The sequence below is a fragment of the Podarcis bocagei genome (assembly GCF_964188305.1).
Source record: "Podarcis bocagei genome assembly, chromosome: 17".
Lineage (NCBI taxonomy): Eukaryota > Metazoa > Chordata > Lepidosauria > Squamata > Lacertidae > Podarcis > Podarcis bocagei.
In genome coordinates this window covers 15,114,322-15,135,732 of record NC_138143.1, presented here as the reverse complement: position 1 = coordinate 15,135,732, position 21,411 = coordinate 15,114,322, and the positions used below count along the sequence as shown (strand labels likewise).

The 21,411-nt window shown below is 48.7% G+C and overlaps 1 protein-coding gene across 2 annotated transcripts in view; it reads left to right on the top strand.

The window, feature by feature from the left end:
* The window catches only part of FOCAD (focadhesin), a 142,374-nt gene that overhangs the window by 117,664 nt on the left and 3,299 nt on the right, over positions 1-21,411 (top strand). For both annotated transcript variants that reach the window (XM_081176061.1, XM_081176062.1), the window contains exons 34-42: positions 2,030-2,132; positions 3,425-3,505; positions 4,575-4,703; positions 6,571-6,686; positions 8,477-8,737; positions 16,853-16,942; positions 17,456-17,633; positions 19,012-19,109; positions 19,895-20,134. In XM_081176061.1, the coding sequence (XP_081032187.1) occupies positions 2,030-2,132; positions 3,425-3,505; positions 4,575-4,703; positions 6,571-6,686; positions 8,477-8,737; positions 16,853-16,942; positions 17,456-17,633; positions 19,012-19,109; positions 19,895-20,134 (1,296 nt within the window). The remainder of the gene's footprint in view (positions 1-2,029; positions 2,133-3,424; positions 3,506-4,574; positions 4,704-6,570; positions 6,687-8,476; positions 8,738-16,852; positions 16,943-17,455; positions 17,634-19,011; positions 19,110-19,894; positions 20,135-21,411) is intronic.

Genomic DNA, 21,411 nt, shown 5'->3' with positions numbered 1-21,411 from the left:
CAAGCCAAGATGGCTGAACAGGTGTGCTTGGTCTTAGAGGATGACATTGGGCATAACTGAGACCTGGCGGAACAGTAATAACCAGTGAGACACTGTGGTGACATTCAGTCAGTGGACGAGAGGTACTAGGCCCGTTGTCACGGTCCGGTCTATGGGCAATCGAAGTCCCGGCTGGGGACGTCAGGACCGGGGGCAAGATGGCGGGGTGGGAGCAGGAATGAGAGTCCAGAATCCAGGGGTCCGAGGGTCAGGAAGCAGGGAGTCACGAAGTCAAGGGTCCGAGGGTCGAGAAACAAGGAGTCAAGAAGCCGAGGTACCAAGGATCAGGAAGCAATAAGCCAAACACAGCACGGCAGGAAATGTGTTGCTGTGGCAAAGGGCCAAAGGGAAAGGCTGACCTTATATCCCTTCCCGGCTCTTGCCACCAGGTGCAGTGAGTTACCAATCGGCCTCACCTGTGTGGCCGCGCCTTGCCTCTTCAGAACAAACTTAGGAAGGCTCCAGTCCTGTGAAGCCCTACTGGTCACAAGGCCTGGCTCCTGCATGCACTCCTGACACCCGTCCCCAAACGTTCCCCAGAATGATTCTGACTAAACATTCGGAAAAACTTTCTGCCAGTAAGAGCTGTTTGGCAGTGGAACAGACTCCCATGAGAGGTGATGGACTCTCCTTCCTTGGAGGTTTTGAAGCAGAGGTTGGATGGCCATCTGTCATGGATGCTTTAGCTGAGATTCCTGCATTGCAGGGGGTTGGACGAGATGATGACCCTTGGTGTCAGGGACTGGGCAGAAGAGGAATGGCGGAGACCGCCTCCCCATCCTGACCCTTCCAGGGAGGAAGAAGAGGAAGACAGTACAGTACAGTACAGTACAGTACAGTACAGACTTACAACAGGGATTTGACTCATGGCTCAGAGGCAGATGAGGGGGAAAGCTGGGAAATCATGGGAGAGGAGGAGCAGGCAGAACTGGAGCAGCTGGCTGACACGTTGTCACTAGAAAGTATTCCAGACCCTCCCTCTCCCAGAACCTGGTGATCCTTAAAAGTAGGAGAGCAAAGAGCTCAAAGGCAGAGGGAATGTAGCAACACCCGTAGAGGAGGTGGTAATGATGATGAATGAGTGGGAGAGAAGGGGGTTGGAGATTCACTCCAGACAATATCATTATCCAAGAGGCTGGGGTCTATAGTAAAGTATGAAATGAAAAAAGACTGTAAGAAACTTATCCTTGTATTTCCTGGGCAACCAGCCAGGAGCCGTTGACAGCATCCTGACACTTGGGTCCCTTCCAGATAAATAATTCTCTCAATGAGAGATCTGCATTGGCTCCCAGTACATTTCCAAGCATAATTCAAAGTGTTGGTGCTGACCTTGAAAGCCCTAAACGGCCTCGGCCCAGTATACCTGAAGGAGCATCATTCTGCCCAGACACTGAGGTCCTCCTTTGAGGGCCTTCTGGCGGTTCCCTCACTGCAAGAAGAGAAGTTACAGGGAACCAGGCAGAGGGCCTTCTTGGTAGTGGCACCTGCCCTGTGAAACGTCCCCCCATTAGATGTCAAGGAAATAAACAACTATCCTACTTTTAAAAGACATCTGAAGGCAGCCCTGTTTAGGGTAGTTTTTAATATTTAATGCTGTATTGTTTTTAGTATTCGATTGGGAGCCGCCCAGAGTGGCTGGGGAAACTCAGCCAGATGGGTGGGGTATAAATAACAAATTATTATTATTATTATTATTATTATTATTATTATTATTATTATTATTATTATTTACCTGGGAGCAATTTGTCCTCCTTGGTCTTCTGTTAAATGCAGAAGTTGCTGGCCTTATCGGATAGAGCCACAGCAATCACCTCTTGGCAAGGGAGGAGGAGGTTGTGAATGTTGCACCTTTGTATAGCCAACCCATTCTGGTTATAGGGAATACAAAATATAAATTAAGTTTGTAATCTTACTGACACGTTGCTCAGTAATGCCTGCTCAGGCAATGGAAATTGAACCGTCGGCTCATATGTGATGGTTGCACCTGCAGATAATCAGCTTTTCTGGGGTGATCGGCCTTCAGACAAACGCAGCATGGCTGTTGGGACATTTGCATCTCTCCACTGTGTCTGCGACCCACAGTCGAACATCTGGTAAGCATTCTTGCAGAGGATTCCATTATGGGTAGTCAAGATGTTGAAGATGTCGTTGCAAAGTCTACCAGACTGCATTGCTTGCATCCAAGATTGATTTGACTGTTGGCCTCCATTCAAAAGAACAAATATTTTTGTATTCTTTAGTTCTTTAGAGAGTCAGTGTGGTCTAGTGGTTAAGAGCAGTGGACTCGTAATCTGGTGAACCAGGTTCTATTCCCCGCTCCTCCACATGCAGCTGCTGGGTGACCTTGGGCTAGTTACACTTCTTTGAAGTCTCTCAGCCTCACTCACCTCACAGAGTGTTTGTGGTGGGGGAGGAAGGGAAAGGAGAATGTTAGCCGCTTTGAGACTCCTTTGGGTAGTGATAAAGCGGGATATCAAATCCAAACTCCTCCTCCTCCTCTTTCAAGTGGGGGGTCCTTTGGCAAATGAAAATCTTGGGTCGTATTCTGATGCAGTGAAGTTGACCTGAGTTAGGAACTAGTCGTTTGATTGTTTTGGCACATTTCCAAATAACATGCTACCACCTCCTTTTTCAATCCACTTCTGAAATTTCGTCATGGTGCTAAGGTAAATTGTAATTTCTGGACGTCTTGAAGGCATCCATTGTTGAGGTCCATCTAAAATTGAATCTAAAACTGGCACAAATAGTCCTCATTTGATGGTAGCAACAGAGTCTGGATTTGCAGTACAATCGCTACAGTGATCTTCAACCATATGGCGTGTTCTCCACCAGCCCTATTCATAATGTTTAGCAGGAATTGTGAATTAAGCAGCTATCATATAGTTGTTTTCCCGCGTCAATCAGGAGACTAGACATGGAAGAACATTAGGACAGGATAGTTTTGACTCACGTGGCTTAATATTAGGACTGTAGAATGTAAAACTCACCACATGAATTCCAAACTTTGGGGCAACCACATTGGCTTTTCTGTGCGTATACAAAAAAGTGTGGCTGTTCTAGTCTACTTTTGAAATGTCACTGATAAAAGGTGGTGATGGGGGCAGATGGAAAATAGAATTTCACCCATCCTTTAGAAGCTGCCCAAGAACGAGAAATGTCTGTTGCTCAGTGGTAGGACAAGAATTTTACATGCAAAAAACCCAGCATCTCACGGTGGGACTGAGCATGTTCTCTGTCTGAAATCTTGAGCCACTGAAGTCAGTTTGAACACACTGAGCTAGGTGAATCCATGGTTTGGCTGGGTACACAAGGCAAATTCCTATCAACTTCTGAATGTACAACATGGCACAAGATTGGCATGATGGGCACAATTTTGTTTTCACAGTTCCGCCAGACTTTAGCTACCTGCCTGAGAAAAGTTTCCTGAGGGCAGCCATCGACTTTGTTATCGAAAGTGGGAAGAAAGGTAAAAAGCAAATGTCAATATTGGGAATACCGTGTTTTTCCATGTATAAGACGGCCCCTATTTTTGAGAACCCCAAATTAATAAATCAGTATTTATTGAACCGTTGAGCTTCTTAAAGGGGAGTTAGCCAAAGCTGTTGAGTTGTTTAGCTCAAGGTGTGTCTCGTTTTTTACTGGCGCACTTTGAGAATGTCTAAGCTCACACACATTTGTGAGGAAAACTCTCACCATACTTAACACACCCCTTTTGCTTTCTTTTTGGTTGGCTGCTATAAAAGATAATGTTGTATTTGGATTGCTTACAAAAACAGATCAAAGCCTTTTAAAAATTTGATTTGATATTCTTTTTTATATATATGTTAGAATAATCCCTCTAGTACGCCAAACTTCTGCATTGCTTTTGAAATGTCCTTGTTTATTTTGAGGGTTGAGATGGGTCGCATTCATTCAATGCACCAATGATAATTCTTCTTTTCATTTCTTAATTCTAATAAAGGGTGTGCTTTCTTTTAGTTTTGGGGGCACAAAATGGTTCAGTTTAAAAAAACAACCCAGTAAAATTTAGTTAAAATTCCATGAAAAGGTTTCCACTGCTAGTATTTGTTTTTCCGGCGACTTTAGTTGAGACATTTTAGGAAAATATTCTTTAAGAAACAGATGAAAGTTCCTGGAAACTTAAAGAAGGTTCCAGAATTTTCTTTAGTGTGTAGGAGTGGCACTCTAGGTTTGATTGATGTCAGCTGGAGGTGCAAATAAAGGGAGGAAGTTGCAGGCTGCAATTTCCACACGAAAGCGCACACACACACACACACACACACACACACACACTGAGATTATACCATGCTGGAGAGATAAAGAATGAATGTAAATAGCTTGTATATAATAGTAGCATAAATCCTTGTGCAACCAGTCAAGCAATAAAGAAGCTCTTGACTGTGAATTTGAGTATGACTTCTGTTCTTGTCCTCTGCCTCTGGGGAAAACTCTGCTACAAACAGTCAGAAGTGGTTTTACCGAGGTGCCACCACACTACCAGAAAATCCATGTTGTGGTTTGGTATTCTGTTTCAGGCCCTGAACAAATTCGGCCTCACTTGGTCAAAGCAGCTATGGCTCCCATAGCATTGAATGGAGCAAGCTATCAGTACCCACCTGTGAATTGGGCATCAATTCTTTCCCCTCTCCTGAGACTAAATTTTGGTAAGTTGTTTTAAAAGCATTTTTTAAATAATAATAATAATAATAATAATAATAATAATAATAATAATAATAATAAAGTTCACCGGACTCTGTCTGTGTTTCCTTTTGTGAATAAGATCTATTTGTGATTCGAGGACCCACCCCCTTAGCTTGGGGATAAGAAAGACACATGGACACAGTATTTTAGGTTTATGGGCTAGAAAAAGGCCACAACTTTATTGATTACAGCATGTGAGAGGTATTGGCTTAGGCATTGGAATAACAGCAAAGTTGACTCCACCCACTCAGTGAGGAGTGAGTCTAGTGGGGGTTAACCACCAGTGGGGGGAGCCTGTTGATGCAAATACAATTATAAGCTCTCCTCTGATGTAACCGGGGGTCGTGCCATGGCCCCCAGCCCCAGCAGGGCATCGGACAGGATCCACGACCGCCGGATTCCTTTAACGGAATACCCATAAGGAAGGGGTAGGCGATGGCCACACCCTGCCCTTCCATACACCAACCACACATTCCAGTGCCTAACCGCCACCCGAGCCCAAGGCTCGCCGCCAATACCCTCACAGCTGCAACCAATCCCTGAGGCTTCTGATGATATCGGCCAGCCATATGTCATTGCTATTATCTGAAAGATGAACACTGTCATCCCGGAACAATGACTCATCACCAATTTGAATGTCACCGTGCGGAATAACTTGGCCATTTATATAGCGTAATTTGCACGCAACCACACGATTTATGAGTTTCCTGGACTTTTCAATAAGAGTCACGCAGCGCAATGAGGGAAAGGGGCTGCTGCGGCCGCGTTTAAGCGGCTAAACCCCGCCCCCAAGCCTGCCGCTGATAGGCAGCCTTGTTGGGGGTGTGGCGCGTCAGCGGTGACGTCGAGCAGGGGCCGGAATGCCCCCTGCTCCGTGCGGGAACGGCTCCCAATCACAACGCCTCCCCTCCGTGAGGAGGAGAGGATTTGTAAAACTACATTTTTGTGGTATGGTTATGAAGCACTTAGTTTGTTGCAAAGGCTTTGTGTCTAACGACTGCATTTGTGAGATGTCTCCAATATGCAGCACAGAGTGCTCCAGTAATTATGTTTTACTTCCATTGCAGTGTTTAGCACTTGCGTTTTGTGGTTTCAACTTAAATTGAATTTTATTGTTATGTTACAGAACAGCAAGCATCCTTGACGATAGGTCTTTAAAAGCAAAACAAAAAACAAAAAAACCCTGCAATAGAAATACCGTATTTTTTGCTGTATAAGACTCCCTTTTTCCCTCCTAAAAAGTAAGGGGAAATGTGTGGGCGTCTTATGGAGCGAATGCAGGCTGCGCAGCTATCCCAGGAGCCAGAACAGCAAGAGGGATTGCTGCTTTCACTGTGCAGCGATTCCTCTTGCTGTTCTGGCTTCTGAGATTCAGAATATTTGTTTTCTTGTTTTCCTCCTCCAAAAACTAGGTGCGTCTTGTGGTCTGGTGCGTCTTATAGAGCGAAAAATACGGTACATAAAAGCAGCAGAGTTCTGCTCCGTTTAGCAGTTTCAAGCTGTTTTAGCTTTTGAGCCAGGTCAGCCCCACAACAAGAGAGGTGATCTTCTACTGCAGAAAGTTTTCTTTATTTCCTGATTTGAGGAGGGTTTCAACCAAGGGGTGGTGGTAAATCACCCCAGCAGAGACTTTATTGCTGCTTCAGGTGCAACCCACCCCCCCAAAAAAATCTTCTATGTTTTCCCAAGTCAAAGTGTATAGGAATGTCATGGAAATCGTGTGACATCCGTTGTGGTGAATGGTGGTTTTCAGTTTTGGTTTGGACTGTGTGCTATTCTGATTTTTTCCTTCCCTCTGACGTCAGCCTTTGCTGTCCTCGTGTCTTTTAGGAGTAGAGATCCAGCAGCTGTGCCTTGAAGTAGCTGTGACCCAGGCCCAGTCGTCGCAGAACGCTGCCATGCTTTTGGGCATGTGGGTAGCCCCGCCTCTCGTCTGCAGTCTAAGCGTACGTGTCATCACTCTGTGGGCCGCCACGCCCAATGGCTGCCCTCCTCTCTCTTTGCCAGGCTCATAATCAGCACTTAGAAGTTTCCGTAAAACGGGGTGTCTTAAGATCCCAGTCAAATGGGGTGTAGGGAATCATCTTGGTCAAGCCATGCTTATCTGCCAGCACCGGATGTCAAAGATGATGTCGGGTGCCAGCAGGGGAAAAGGCAAGTGGATGGGATCGAAAAAGGCTTCTGAAGAACCAATAATCAGCTGATCATAGGGAGTCCAATGTATAGCACAGGACCATAGCTGTCAACCGTCCCTTATTTGGCGGGAAACTCCCTTATCCCAGCACCATGTCCCACTGCTGTCCCTGATTGATGATGCCCCTTAAATTTCCCGGGTTTCAAAGGAAGCAGCTCCTCTCCTTCCCTCCCTGCCGGCCAGGGAGAAGAGAGGCTCCAACTGTGTTTCTTGGCTGCCCGGTCCGCCCCCCTCCGGCCTACTCTCACCAGCCTTGGCCCCTGGGAGCCCCTTCCCGCCGGGACTGAGGAGCCTTGAGAGGAGAGCGAGGGCAACCATAGAGAAAGCAGTTCAGAGAGAGGAGGTGGAGGCGGAGGCGCTGGCAGGTGTTCCAAGGGCTAACCATAGAGGAGGAAAGCGGAGGAAGGACCGCAAGTGCTTCTCCCATAGATTTGTATTGGTAGATTAGCATAGATAGTCTGATCTGCAGGTTTACTTCGGGCGCTATTTTCCCGCCTCTCTTCCTCCCGCCCTGCCTGATGGAACTGAGAGCTACAGAGGGAGCACAAGAGAAAAGATACAGAACTGCAGCAGCATCTTCGTAGCTTGGACTTTGTTTTGCGCGAAAAGTGGTTGCTGCTTGTAGTTATTTAATTGCAGTGTTTCATCAGCTGGTGTCTTGAGCAGCAACCTCTGGAAACGAAGGGCTAAAAACCAGTGCTGCTCTCCAAAATTATCAGGTCCCTTTTAACTTTGCATTTCAGCTGGTTGACTAAAATCCCTTATTTTGGCTGCTGATCCCTTATTTTCGAGGCTGCTGGTCCCTTATTTTCTAATCTGTAAGTTGACATCTATGCACAGGACTCTTAGAAATCACTTGCAGAGATCCCTTTCTACGGAGGCGTAGTGGGAGGGTGTTGCCCTGGGCACAGTTTTGGGGCTGGCTCCAGGGCCTTTTTCTATCTCCCCTCCTTCAAATAATAATTTATTATTGAACAAATTTAATGGGGCATTATCAGTCCAGTCCAATTCCTGTGGACACGACTGAGAAAAGATTTTGGATTTGTAGGTACTTAACACTCACAAAAGATCATTAAAAGTTGTGTGTGGTTTTTTTTAAAAAAAATAACCCTTAAGCAACATTACTATTCCTGTAATAGAATATCACCTTCATTTACGCGTGGTATGCATACAGTTAAACCTTGGTTCCCAAACACCTCCATTTTGGAACGTTTTGGCTCCTGGACGCCGAAAACCCGGAAGGAAGTGTTCCGGTTTTCAAACATTTTTTGGAAGCCGAAAGTCTGACACAGCTTCCATTTGAGTGTGTGAAGCTCCTGCAGCCAATCGGAAGCCGCGTCTCAGCTGTCGAACATTTCGGAAGCTGAACGGGCTTCTGGAATGGATTATGTTCGACAACCGAAGTTTGACTGTATTCTTACAAAGAGGATGTTTGCCAAGAATATTAAAGTAAAACAAGCCATTGGGTCTAATAACATTTTTCCTAATGCTGTGAGACAGTCCTTGTTGGGGCTCCGTAATACCTTACTATCTGCACTTTAGGCACAAGCCAAGAGATACCTTTTCACATCCTTATCTGTATGGATGAAACATGTAGCAGAAGACAGATTGCAGGCTTTCACAGAAGTCTTCATGGTGCAGCATTTTGAAGCAAAAAACCAGCCGCGAGACCTGGATCTTTGCTGGAGTATTTTGCAAGGGCTCAGCCAAGCCATGAAACTGCCTAGCTCTGCCCAGTACAGCTGGAGCTGCCTTTGCAGGACTGCGGAGAGGATATTTGAACTTCTGCCAAATGGGATTCGGGTAAGGAAAGTAAATATTTAAAGTATTAGGACGGTGTTGAAAAAGGGGCTCCTTTTAAGACAATAAGAATGACTGAAGAACTGGGACAGCTACAGGGAAAATCTTTGCCATGAAATCTGCTGCTATGCATGGGACAGTTAAAAACAGGGCTTGTGCACAGAAATACTGCATTGTGGTACAGTGTCCTGGTGGATTGTTTTGTGTGTTTTTTTTAAGAAAATGTGACCAATTTGAGAATAATTTAAACAGCATTAGGAATGGAATCTGCTTCGCGGATGATTATGGAGTTGAAATAGACGATAAAATCTGGTTTCCGTTGCAGCAAAATGTCAACATTGCCGTTAGCTAGTTTTACTGCGTTTCGCTTTTAGATTACGCACTGCGGTGAGTTCATGGTAGAAACCGAAGTACAGGGTAAATAAAGAAAAAACAAGTTTTCTTTGGGACCCCATGCGGGTAGTACGAGAGGGCAAATGGACTTAAGACATGTCCAGTAATCACATATTATTTAGTGTAAAGGTAAAGGGACTCCTGACCGTTAAGTCCAGTTGCAGACGACTCTGGGGTTGCGGCACTCATCTTGCTTTATTGGCCGAGGGAGCCGGCGTACAGCTTCCGGGTCATGTGGCAAAACCAGAGCAGCCCACGGAAATGCCGTTTACCTTCCCGCTGGAGTGGTACCTATTTATCTACTTGCACTTTGACGTGTTTTCGAACTGCTAGGTTGGCAGGAGCAGGGACCGAGCAACGGGAGCTCACCCCGTCACGGGGATTTGAACCACTGACCTTCTGATCGGCAAGCCCTAGGCTCAGTGGTGTAACCCACAGCGCCACCCGTGTCCCATTATTTAGTGTAGGTGAGGCTTAATTTGAAAAGGATGGCACTTTTGCAGGGCCCCCTTGGGGTCTTCTGGTTTCATTTTCCATTGATATGCTTATCCACAATGAAATGCTTTCTGCTAATCTGTTGTTGAAAAGACAGGTGGCTGTTATTCCAATTTCCATCTATTTGAGAGTGTTTAGTGGGTGGTTAGGGTGAACAAAGATACCGTATTTTTCGCTCCATAGGGCGCACCGGACCATAGGGTGCGCCTAGTTTTTAGACGGGGAAATCAATAAAAAAAATATCTCCCCCCCCCCAGCCCCAAAGAGCAGCTGTCAGGGGTTCAGGAGCAGAGGCAAGAGCAAGGGAGGAAACAGAGAGCGAAGGGGAGGAGGCAGAAGAAAAGATGAGTGATGACGACGACCCGAGATCTCCGAGCCTTTCCAGTGAATCAGAAGATTCACAGAAAGGAGCACCAGTGGCCAGGGCAAGGGGGGAGTCTAGGGGGGCACCCCAGGAAGATAGAGCCAGAGGGGACTCAGAGGAGAGCAGTTGGAAATCGGGACCAGCGTCACCGCCAGAGAGCAGGGAAGAGGAAGGGAGCCAGGGAGCAAGCGCTGGCAGCTCACAACAGGGGGAAGGGCATGAGTCAGGAGTGGCCACACCTCCATCGGGGAGCGAAGAAACGGTCAGACGGAAAGTGGAAGGTTGGGCGCGCGCGCCAAGTTCAAATGCACAGGAAAGTGACGCAGTAGGCAGCCCTGAAAGAGAGCCAGGTCCTAAAGCCCGGCGCAAGGAGACAGGGGGGTCCGGGGGGTCGGCGTCAGAAGAATCCAGGAAGGAAGAGACCCCGGGGAGCAGAGGGACCCAGAGGAGAACAGTCAGGCGGAAAAGGTGGAGCAGGGCTAGGATATTAAGTTGGTGCACAAGGGGCGGAGACTCAGACGGAGCTTCGCCGATCTAGCCACTAGACGTAGAGTTGCACGCAGCAGCTTGAGAATGGAAACTGTAATTCAATAAAGACTTTTACTTAATGATTGCTGGCTAGCGTGATCCTCTGTGAGCTAGGATCTGGAAGCAACTCTGACAGTAAGCTCCGTCTCAGTATTGTGGGCATCTACAGCCTCGAGGAGAGGAGAGAAGCAGGTGCCTACTAGCGAGCTCACGAACGGCAGCCGACATGACGGCTGAGCAGCAGATAGCGGAACTCAGAGAAGCAGTGTCACAACTGAATGCCGAGGCTCTCGCATCCAGGAAGAGAGAGGAGGAGGCAGCTGCCGCCTGCAGGGATCTCCAGGTCAGGTTGGACATGCTTACGAAGCAAGGGCAACTGACACCCAGACAGGAGGGAATTGGGTTGGCGAGACGAACAGGCGGTCTGGTCTCTCACTTCGATGGGAACCTGCAACAGTACCCCAATTTTAGAGCAGACGTAATGTGCGCACTGCAACTGCTGAATAAAGACTTTAGAGATGAGCAAGAGAAAGTGGGATTCATCATGTCCCATTTGCATGGGGATGCTAAAGCATGGCTGCGCAATTTGTGGAGGGATAATGATCCGGTGCTCCAAAATGCGGATGCCTTTATTAAAGCGATGGATGGATGTTTTTTATCAAGCATTGACGTGGATCTTGCTCGGCAGCAGATACATGGACTGAAGCAAGGGAGGGCCAGCGTAAGGCAGTACCATGCCCGCTTTTTCGCTTTGGTCAGTGCCCTGGAATGGGACAGAGATTCGGCCCCTGTAAGAGACCTGTTTTGGGAGGGATTGCACGGCTCTGTTAAAGATGAAATTGCGAGGGGGGAGAGACCCCGGACCACGCAGGAGATCGTTCAGAGGGCGCTGGCGGTGGGGGTGCGGCTGGAAGAACGTCCGTGGAGCAGGGACGAAGGGCGTGGAGGGCGCGAACCAGCCAGGGGCTCCTCCTTCCTTCCCAGAGAAGCAGCGCGTGCGCAATCCACGCCTCCGTCTGGAGGAGGGACAGAACCTATGGAGGTTGGAAGTGCAAGGGCTCAGTCAGCAGCCAGAGCCCTAGCACCGACAACAGTGACGGCGAAGCCTCCTAGAGGGAACAGGAAGTGTTACATCTGCGAGGAGCCAGGGCATATGGCGAAAGAGTGTCCCCGGAGGCTCCGCAAGCACACTGCAGCCTCAGCAATGGTAACTGCAGCAACGCAGCACGGAGAACCACAGCAGGGAAACGACGCAGTCTGGCTGGAGGAAGAGGCACTGGGGCCCAGCCAGACGTGTCAGTGAAGCAGTCCCCAGACATTTTACAGCCCGTGAACCCCCTCCCGCCCAAACCAGTAGTGAGGCTCACCGCATCGCTCCAGCTGCCCAATGGAATCACCATGGACGTGCCAATCACCATTGACTCAGGAAGCAATGCGGACTTTATAGGGCAAGACTTTGTCGACCGGCACGCTATACAGTTGCTGCCTGCCACGCTGCCCCTGCAGGTTGTCACGGTGGATGGCAGGGAGCTGCTCGGGGGGCAAGTGGTGAAGCAGACGCCACCAATGGTGATGCGACTTGGGAATCACAGGGAAATCATCAGCTTCAACGTCACTCAACTATCGGACACGCCCATTGTATTGGGCATGAGTTGGCTGGACAAGCACAGCCCAACGCTGGCGTGGTACCAGAGGCAGCTGACCTTCGGCTCTTCCTTTTGTGCTGAACACTGCATCGTGCCCCGGCAGGAAGGAGAGGAAGAGGAGACGCAGCTGCTGCTAGGCACGCTGCAAGCGATTCCCCACAAGTACGCAGAATTTTTGGAGGTTTTCTGCGAGAAGGAGGCAGACAGGCTACCCCCTCACAGACCATATGACTGCAAAATTGACCTGCTGCCGGGGGCGGCGCTGCCTAAAGGGAAGCTGTATTCCATGTCTGAGGACGAACTGCAAGAACTCAAGGAGTTCATAGATCATAATTTGGAGCGCGGTTTCATCCGGGAGTCCAAGGCAGCGGGGGGCAGTCCTGTATTCTTTGTTAAGAAGCGGGACACGCCCCAAAAAAGACTGGTCGTGGACTATCGCATCTTAAACAGTGTGACCAAGCCATCGGACTTCCCCATGCCCCGGATCGACGACCTCCTCGCTAAGGTACGGAAGGGCAGCGTGTTCACCAAGTTAGACCTGCGAGGCGCGTACAACCTCATTCGCATGCGGGAAGGAGATGAGTGGAAGACAGCCATGTTCACGCCACTGGGCACCTACAAATATAGGGTTATGCCTTTTGGATTGCAAAATGGCTCCCACGTTTTTCAAGCATTCATGCATCACGTGCTGGCGGGACTTCTCTACAAGACGTGCGTCTGTTTCTTAGATGACATCCTGATCTTTTCGGAATCGCAGCAGGAGCATGACAGGCACGTCAAGGAAGTGCTGAGCAGGCTAAAGCAGCATAGGCTCTACGCCAAGCTGGAGAAGTGCCAATTCGACGTGACGGAGGTGGATTTTCTGGGCTACAAGTTGTCTGACAAGGGGCTCGCCATGGACAGCGCCAAGGTGCGAGCGGTGTTGGATTGGAAAAGCCCACGCAACCGGAAGGAGGTCCAACGGTTTGTCGGCTTTGCGAACTTCTATCGCAAGTTTATCAAGGGCTTCGCTATGCAGACAGCGGCCATCACGGACACGCTTAGCTCCAAGAAAAAGAGGTTCATCTGGACAGAGCAGGCGGAGCAGTCCTTTCAGGCACTCAAGCGTCTCTTCGCGTCGGAAGAGCAGCTGCTGCATGTCGATCCCAGCAGGCCGATGAGGGTCGAGACAGACGCCTCGGACAGAGCCGTGGGGGCAGTCCTGCTGCAGAAAGACCCGCAGGGGGTTTGGCGGCCGGGAGCGTTTTACTCCAGGAAGCTCAGCAAGTCCGAGCAGAACTACACCATCTGGGACAGGGAGTTGCTGGCCATTCATGCAGCGTTCAAAGCCTGGAGGCACTTCCTGATCGGCGCCAAGCACACGGTGCAGGTTTGCACGGACCACAAGAATCTGGAACACTGGCGCACGGCACAGTTCCTGAACCAGAGGCAGATACGTTGGGCTGAGTTCTTTGCGAACTTCGACTTCCGCATAGAGTATGTCCCGGGGGACACCAACATCATGGCGGACGCTCTCTCCCGTAAGCCACAGTATCTGGAGGACGCAACGCCAGCGGCCGCCATGCACATCTTCGCACCAACAGTGTGGGCGTGCGCCGCGGCAACCGTGGACCTGGAGGCGGTGCGACGAGCGTTGCAGGATGACTCCTTCGTGCAAGCAAAGATGGCAGAGGTGCAAAGGGGCACGGCAGCGACCGACGGGTTCCAGCTGAGAGATGGATTGCTCATCCGTAAAGGGGCCATCTACGTGCCGGGAGACGAACTTCGCGCCAAGGTGCTGCAGCAGCTGCACGACGCGCCCACTGCCGGGCACTTCGGCAAGGAGAAGACGGTGGAATTAGTCGCCAGGGATTTCTGGTGGCCCGGAATGAGAGGGGAGGTCGCGGACTACGTGGCGAGGTGTGACACCTGCCAGAGGGCCAAGCCAGTGCACAGACCGCCGGCCGGACTGTTGGAACCGCTGCAAACTCCGGTCGAACCATGGGAGAGGGTGGCCCTGGACTTTGTCACGGATCTGCCCAGCTCGAGGGGCAAGACGGCAGTGTTGGTGGTGGTGGACTTGTTTTCCAAGATGGCACATTTCATTCCGTGCGCTAAGGTGGCCACGGCGGAGCAAACCGCCAAACTGTTCATAGACCACGTGTTCAAGGTTCACGGTCTGCCACGGTCTATTCTGTCCGACCGGGGGCGGCAGTTCATCTCGAATTTCTGGCAGAAGCTGATGGGCTTCCTGAACGTCAAGATCAACCTGGCGTCGGCGAGACACCCGCAGACCAACGGGCAAGCGGAGCGGGTCAATGCCATCATGCAGCAGTACCTGAGATGTTATGCGAATCAACAGCCTGCGACGTGGGTGGATTACCTGCCGCTCGCCGAGTTCGCCTACAACAACACGAAGCACGTGTCCACGGGGGTCACGCCGTTCTTCGCCAACAACGGGAGGCACCCCAGAACCTTCCCGGGACTGGAAAGAATGGGGGAGGGGGAGCCGCAGACAGCAGATGCGTTCGCGTCGGAGTTGCAGGAGGTCCACGATCAGCTGCGGCGGCACCTGGAGCTGGCCAAACACGCATACAAGGTACAAGCGGACAAACACAGAAGGGTTGGCGAAGAGATCCATGTGGGAGACTGGGTCTGGTTAGCAGCCCACGCAGTGCCGGCCAGGTCGTTGGCCAAGAAGAAACTAGGGCATAAGCAACTGGGGCCCTACCAAGTCGAAGAGCAGGTCAACCCGGTAGCTTTCAGGCTGGCGCTTCCGGAGGGTTCCAGAATGCATCCGGTGTTCCACAGATCGGTGCTCACGCCCTACAAGGCACCGTACAGGTTTCAGGAACCCAGAACGGCACCGAGTCCACTCAGAGAAAGAACCGGGCACGCGGGAGTGGCACAGGAGGAGCGCATCAACGAAGTCACGGAGATTTTGGACTCCAGATGGGGGGAAGAGGGGGTAGAATACTTTCTCGCCAAGGAGGGCACCCCGGCCAGTGCGAACAGCTGGGTGCCGGGCTACGCCTTGGACGAACCTCTGCTCAAAGACGAGTTTCATGCCCTCTTCCCACATAGGCCAATGCCAGAAGACTTTTTCGACGACTGGCTTTTCACGCCCACGCTTTCTGCCAGCACGTTCCGGGGGTTCGACTCGGACGAGGACCCGATACGAGACGCCCGTTCCCCGGAGGGGTCACCCTCGGGATCTGCCTCAGAACCCTCGTATTGGTGGGACGACAGACCAGAGGAGCAGTGGCGCAGGAAGTGGCTGGAAGGTCCAGGACGAGCAACGCCGCCAGGAGGAAGTGAGGGAGAGACGGACATGGACGTTTTCGGGGACGACCCTGGTTTCGAGCACGGCGGCACAGAGATGGAAGCGGAGGTGACCGTCGTCGACGAGGGCAGGGGGGAAGAACCGGGAGACTTCAGATGGAGGCCCGCCACGGGAAGCGAACGGTATCCGACGTTCGTCCCTTTGACACAGCAGCACCCAGCTCCCGCACCGAAAGGAGGGGAGGGGGGAACGGGGGGCTTCGAGGGGGGGATGGATGTCAGGGGTTCAGGAGCAGAGGCAAGAGCAAGGGAGGAAACAGAGAGCGAAGGGGAGGAGGCAGAAGAAAAGATGAGTGATGACGACGACCCGAGATCTCCGAGCCTTTCCAGTGAATCAGAAGATTCACAGAAAGGAGCACCAGTGGCCAGGGCAAGGGGGGAGTCTAGGGGGGCACCCCAGGAAGATAGAGCCAGAGGGGACTCAGAGGAGAGCAGTTGGAAATCGGGACCAGCGTCACCGCCAGAGAGCAGGGAAGAGGAAGGGAGCCAGGGAGCAAGCGCTGGCAGCTCACAACAGGGGGAAGGGCATGAGTCAGGAGTGGCCACACCTCCATCGGGGAGCGAAGAAACGGTCAGACGGAAAGTGGAAGGTTGGGCGCGCGCGCCAAGTTCAAATGCACAGGAAAGTGACGCAGTAGGCAGCCCTGAAAGAGAGCCAGGTCCTAAAGCCCGGCGCAAGGAGACAGGGGGGTCCGGGGGGTCGGCGTCAGAAGAATCCAGGAAGGAAGAGACCCCGGGGAGCAGAGGGACCCAGAGGAGAACAGTCAGGCGGAAAAGGTGGAGCAGGGCTAGGATATTAAGTTGGTGCACAAGGGGCGGAGACTCAGACGGAGCTTCGCCGATCTAGCCACTAGACGTAGAGTTGCACGCAGCAGCTTGAGAATGGAAACTGTAATTCAATAAAGACTTTTACTTAATGATTGCTGGCTAGCGTGATCCTCTGTGAGCTAGGATCTGGAAGCAACTCTGACAGCAGCGTACAGGGGTTGTGCCGGAGGGGTTGTGCGCGGCTGTGGCACAAGCCAAGGCAGTGAGTGGGATGGATCCCGCTCGCTGCTTTGGCTTCCTCCCAGGAGAGGCTGCGTGGAGCTAAAGAAGCCATAGCCTCGTTCAGCCTCTCCCTGCCGGAGGGGTTGCGTGCCGCTATGGCACAAGCCTGCATTCGCTCCATAGGACGCACACACATTTCCCCTCAATTTTTGGAGGGGAAAAACTGCGTCCAATCGAGCGAAAAATACGGTATATATATGCGTTCCAAGTTGAATTTAGAAACATTGAAAAGGGAAGTGTTGGGGGATGCTACCTTTATGGTTTAGTTAGGCTGTTGGCTTTGCTTGGCTTTAAAGCACACATTCGTTTTTATCTTTGCAGCCAAGTGAAGTGAAGATGTATATACACGCAGCAAAATGTCTCTCGGAAATGGCAGACACAGAAATTGACCGAATTACCCAAGTTTCAAAGGTAACTGCAGTCTAGCTATCTAGATCTTTTTCCAGAAAAGGAAAACCTTTCTTTGTAATGTTCTAGACTGCATTGGCATTGCAAGACATCAGGGCACACTGCACATGCAATTTTGACTTAATCTTCCCAGTAGTTATTTTTCTTTTGCAAAAGTATTTTATGGGCCATCTTTACAACTACGCCCTGTCAGAGTGAAACTTGTGGACGCTACGGAATAAATCAAATAAATCAAATCTTTAAGCAGAGGCTTGACAACCATATGTCAGGAGTGCTCTGATGGTGTTTCCTGCTTGGCAGGGGGTTGGACTCGATGGCCCTTGTGGTCTCTTCCAACTCTATGATTCTATGATTCTATAAATTATAGCCAGCCATAAAGAAGATCAACAGAGACCTCCGTTCCAGAAATACAAAATGTCTCTACTTTAGCGTGAGGGAATTCTTCTCCTCTTCACAAAGTAGCTAGTGAGAGAGTCGGTTTCCTATTCCTCATCTACTTCATGGCTTGTTTTGCAGAACAATTTGGAAAAGGTCACATTTGTCAAAGTTTATATAGTTTCCCAAGGCAGATTTCCTTTGCTGAGATGGAACGACGTGATTAGTAATGCCGTTGGATGCCAGCAGAAAGAAACCATTGTGTGGATGTTGTTGCAGAGCTTCTATCATGCAAGAATTGTGAGCCACGAAAACACAGGTAAGAGCTAATAGCAAAAGAGACTGTGTGGCCCGCAAGCTCTCATCCTTGCTATCTGTATAAGAAGCGCCCAGTAATAAAATATCTTTATCCCCATTTACTGTTTGTCCTCTGCACACTTGTGAGTTCTTCTATGAGAGGCCTGCAGAAATTAAAGCCAACCCACCAGTTTTTGCAGTCCCAGGCAAAAAGCAGGGGGCGGGGGCGGGAAAGAGGTTTACCTAGCCGCTGTTGAACTGCATTTGGCTCAATGGGACACAAGTTGTGTTGGCTTGCCGCATGTGAGAGTGTAAATCCCATGTCTATATCATTCATGTAGCTCTGCGTGGGGCTACCTTTGAAGGTGACCTGGAAAGTGCAACTAATTCAGACTGTGGCAGCTAGACTGGTGACTGGGAATGGCCACTGACACCATATAACACCGGTTCTGAAAGTACAGTGGCTCCCAGTTAAAGATGAGAAGGCCTGGGAAAACCCAGGTTTTTTTCCGTTTTTTGGGGGGGCGGTGTTGGAAAAGACCCAGGTTTCCCCCCCCCCATTTTTTCGGTGTTTTTTGCAGGCCTTCCCATCTCTACTCCCTGTACGTTTCCAAGCACAGTTCAAAGTTTAAAGCCCTAAACAGCCTTGGCCCAGTAGACCTGAAAGAGCGTCTCCACCCCCATTGTTCTGCCCGGACACTGAGGTCCAGTGCCGAGGGCCTTCTGGCGGTTCCCTCCCTGCAAGAAGTGAAGTTACAGGGAACCAGGCAGAGGGCCTTCTCGATAGTGGCACCCGCCCTGTGGAACGCCCTCCCAGCAGATGTCAAGTTAATAAGCAACTATTTTACTTTTAAAAGACAACTGAAGGCAGCCCTGTTTAGGGAAGTTTTTAATGTCTGATGCTGTATTGTTCTTAATATTCAGTTGGAAGCCGCCCAGAGTGGATGGGGAAACCCAGCCAGATGGGCGGAGTATAAAAAATTATTATTATTATTATTATTATTATTATTATTATTATTATTATTATTATTATTATTATTATTTCAGGTCTCTCTTTTTTGGTGGGGTGGCTTTGTTTTACCAAACGGTTTGGAAACAATGATGGTGAAATGGTGAAAGTATTCTTTTGTTTATATAGTTACGTTTTTGCACCCATCAACTCTAATTCTGAATGCCTTCGCTGGGGAGTGGCTGGGGAACTCAGCCAGGTGGGCGGGGTATAAATAATAAATTATTATTATTATTATTATTATTATTATTATTATTATTATTATTATTATTATTATTGTTATTTCTTAGTTGAGCACATGGGCAGTACTGAAACTTCGAATAAGGATGGGGAAGATTCCCTTGTTATCTTTAAAGTGCTTCAAAATACAGGTGCGTTTTTGCCATTACAGGAGTCTTAAAGAGAATGGCGTGGCTCTTGGAACTAATGGGATATATTAAAAACATTTCCTTGAAGACAACAACCATACAAAATGTGGCTCCAAAAGAGGTACATTCCCAAAATGTATATTTTTTTTGTTTTTCATAACAGTGGGGAAATGACTTTATTCATGATATATGCCCCTTCCTGTGGAACATGTGGAGATTTCTTCCCCTCGTAAAAGTCATCTTATTACTTTCGTAATGAAAATGTCAGATTGCTGACAAAATATATCAAAATGGTTGTTCAGAACACATGTTTAAAATTTGGAAATTGACCATCTGGCCTGCCTGAATGTAAAAACAGTGATGGAATCTCAAAAGAAAATATCACTGTAGATATACATCTACTGCAGTTTTTTTTTTTAAAAAAAAAAAGTTTTTTGAGCACTTATAAAGCCATCTGTGTAATTTGCTAGATTCAAATAATTCAGATGGATTGAGCTGCTTTCTTTGCTATTTCTGTGTTGTACAGCAGAAGCTCTTGGAGAGATGCGCAATAAAATTCCTGATTCAAAGACTGCTCTGCTGCAGCAAATCTTAGGGATGCAGTGCTTTTGTGTGCACTAACTTTTGTGTTTGTGCACCTAACAAAAAACTGCAAAGCAGACCTCTCCAATGCCCATTTTACACGTGTGCTGCTCCATGGCTGTTCAGGAGGTTCGTGGCTGAGTTGAGGTTTCAACCATTGCCAGATTCCAAAATAAAACAACAACAACAACAACAACAACAAGCCACTGAAATTCTTTTGAGCTTCTGAACTCAATTTTCTTTCCAAATGGCTGCCTTGGCTTTATAGCCCTTTTCAGGCGTTGCAGAGCCCGTTAGCAAAAACTGCATCTGTTTCCTGTCTAGGCGGTCAGCTTCCTGTTGTGGATCTTTGCTGCCTCCGTGGTGGCCTGGGCTGACCACTCTGCGCCGCTGCTGCTTGGCCTCAGCGCCAGCTGGGAAGGGGAAGCAAGTTCAGCGTTGCCTGCAAATTATTTGGGCAAGCGCCCGGGAGATAATCTGGCTGCGCGGGAGACCCTCGCTCTTTTCCCAGGCAGCCTGCAGAGTCTATTGGCTAAAGAGCCTTGGAAGGAACAAACACAAAAGGTATGTAGCTGGCGTTCTGGTTAGAGGAATTTCTATCATCAGTGGACTCGTACTGAGACTTACGTATTTCTTATTGATTGGATTAGTGTAAATGTTGTTATGAGTACTGTGCAGACGGAACATAGGCCATGTCCATGTGTCTATATTATTATTGGGTCTTTTTGTACATAGCTGTTTTGGCAATTTGTAGCCTGAGTCTTATTCAGCGTACTTAAGGTGATATTTGCATAAAATCAGCATACAAAATTATTACCTGGAACCAAACATGCCGTAAAAACAGACATTATTAAAAGCGACTCATAAATATAAATGAGAACTCTGTCAGATACGAGCAAAATGGGATAATGAAGATGTCTCAAAAGCCATCTATGCAAACATTAAGCTCCGGAGAATGCTGGGAAAGTTTCACATTTAGTCATGGTGTTATTTCTTTGTTAAATGGACAAAGCAAGTGTAAGCAATGGAGCTTAAAAACAGATCAGAAGTGTAGAGAAGGGAAATTAGCTATTTCCTTTCTTTAATATAGTTATCACTACACTAAATTTCATTGCATTATAACATTGGGGTCTGACTTTCCCTTCTATTTTCTGTGCATGTGGGGTTTCTTGCACTGATATTGCATAAAAAGTACCCGTAAAAATTGTGCTGTAATAGAACTGTACACCATATGTAGTAGAAATGAAGGCTTGCACGACTTTTTACATCTGTGTTTGAGCTAATATTTCCCATAATTTTCACTAATATATGCACTCGTATGTGCATTTTGGTTCTTGTCTGGAGAACTACATTGCAAAATTCAGAGAAGTGCAAATCTCAAAGAATGGCTCTCTTTCAGTTTGCATATAGTTTGGCAAAGTGTGAATTCAGCCAATTTGCATTTAAACGCAAACTGCAACTAATCTCTCCATCATCCTTACCTGGGGAGCAAATTGACGCCTCTGTGCATTTATACTAAGCCATGATTTGATTTGGTTAGCATTGCATATATGAACCAGTCTGAATATCTTAAGGTTAAGTATTGTGGTTAAGGATTGGCTGCAAACCAGGACTTGGATTTGAAGTAGATTGCAAACTGTGGGTAAGTGTTAACACCTATTTTGGAGCAGACCATACTGAAGCACAACAAAGGTCCATATACCGTATTTTTCGCTCTATAACACGCACCTGACCATAACACGCACATCGTTTTTAGAGGAGGAAAACAAGGAAAAAAATTCTGAATGAAACAGTCGATGTATCATTTTTGTGCTTCATGCTGTGGCCACAGACATGTGATC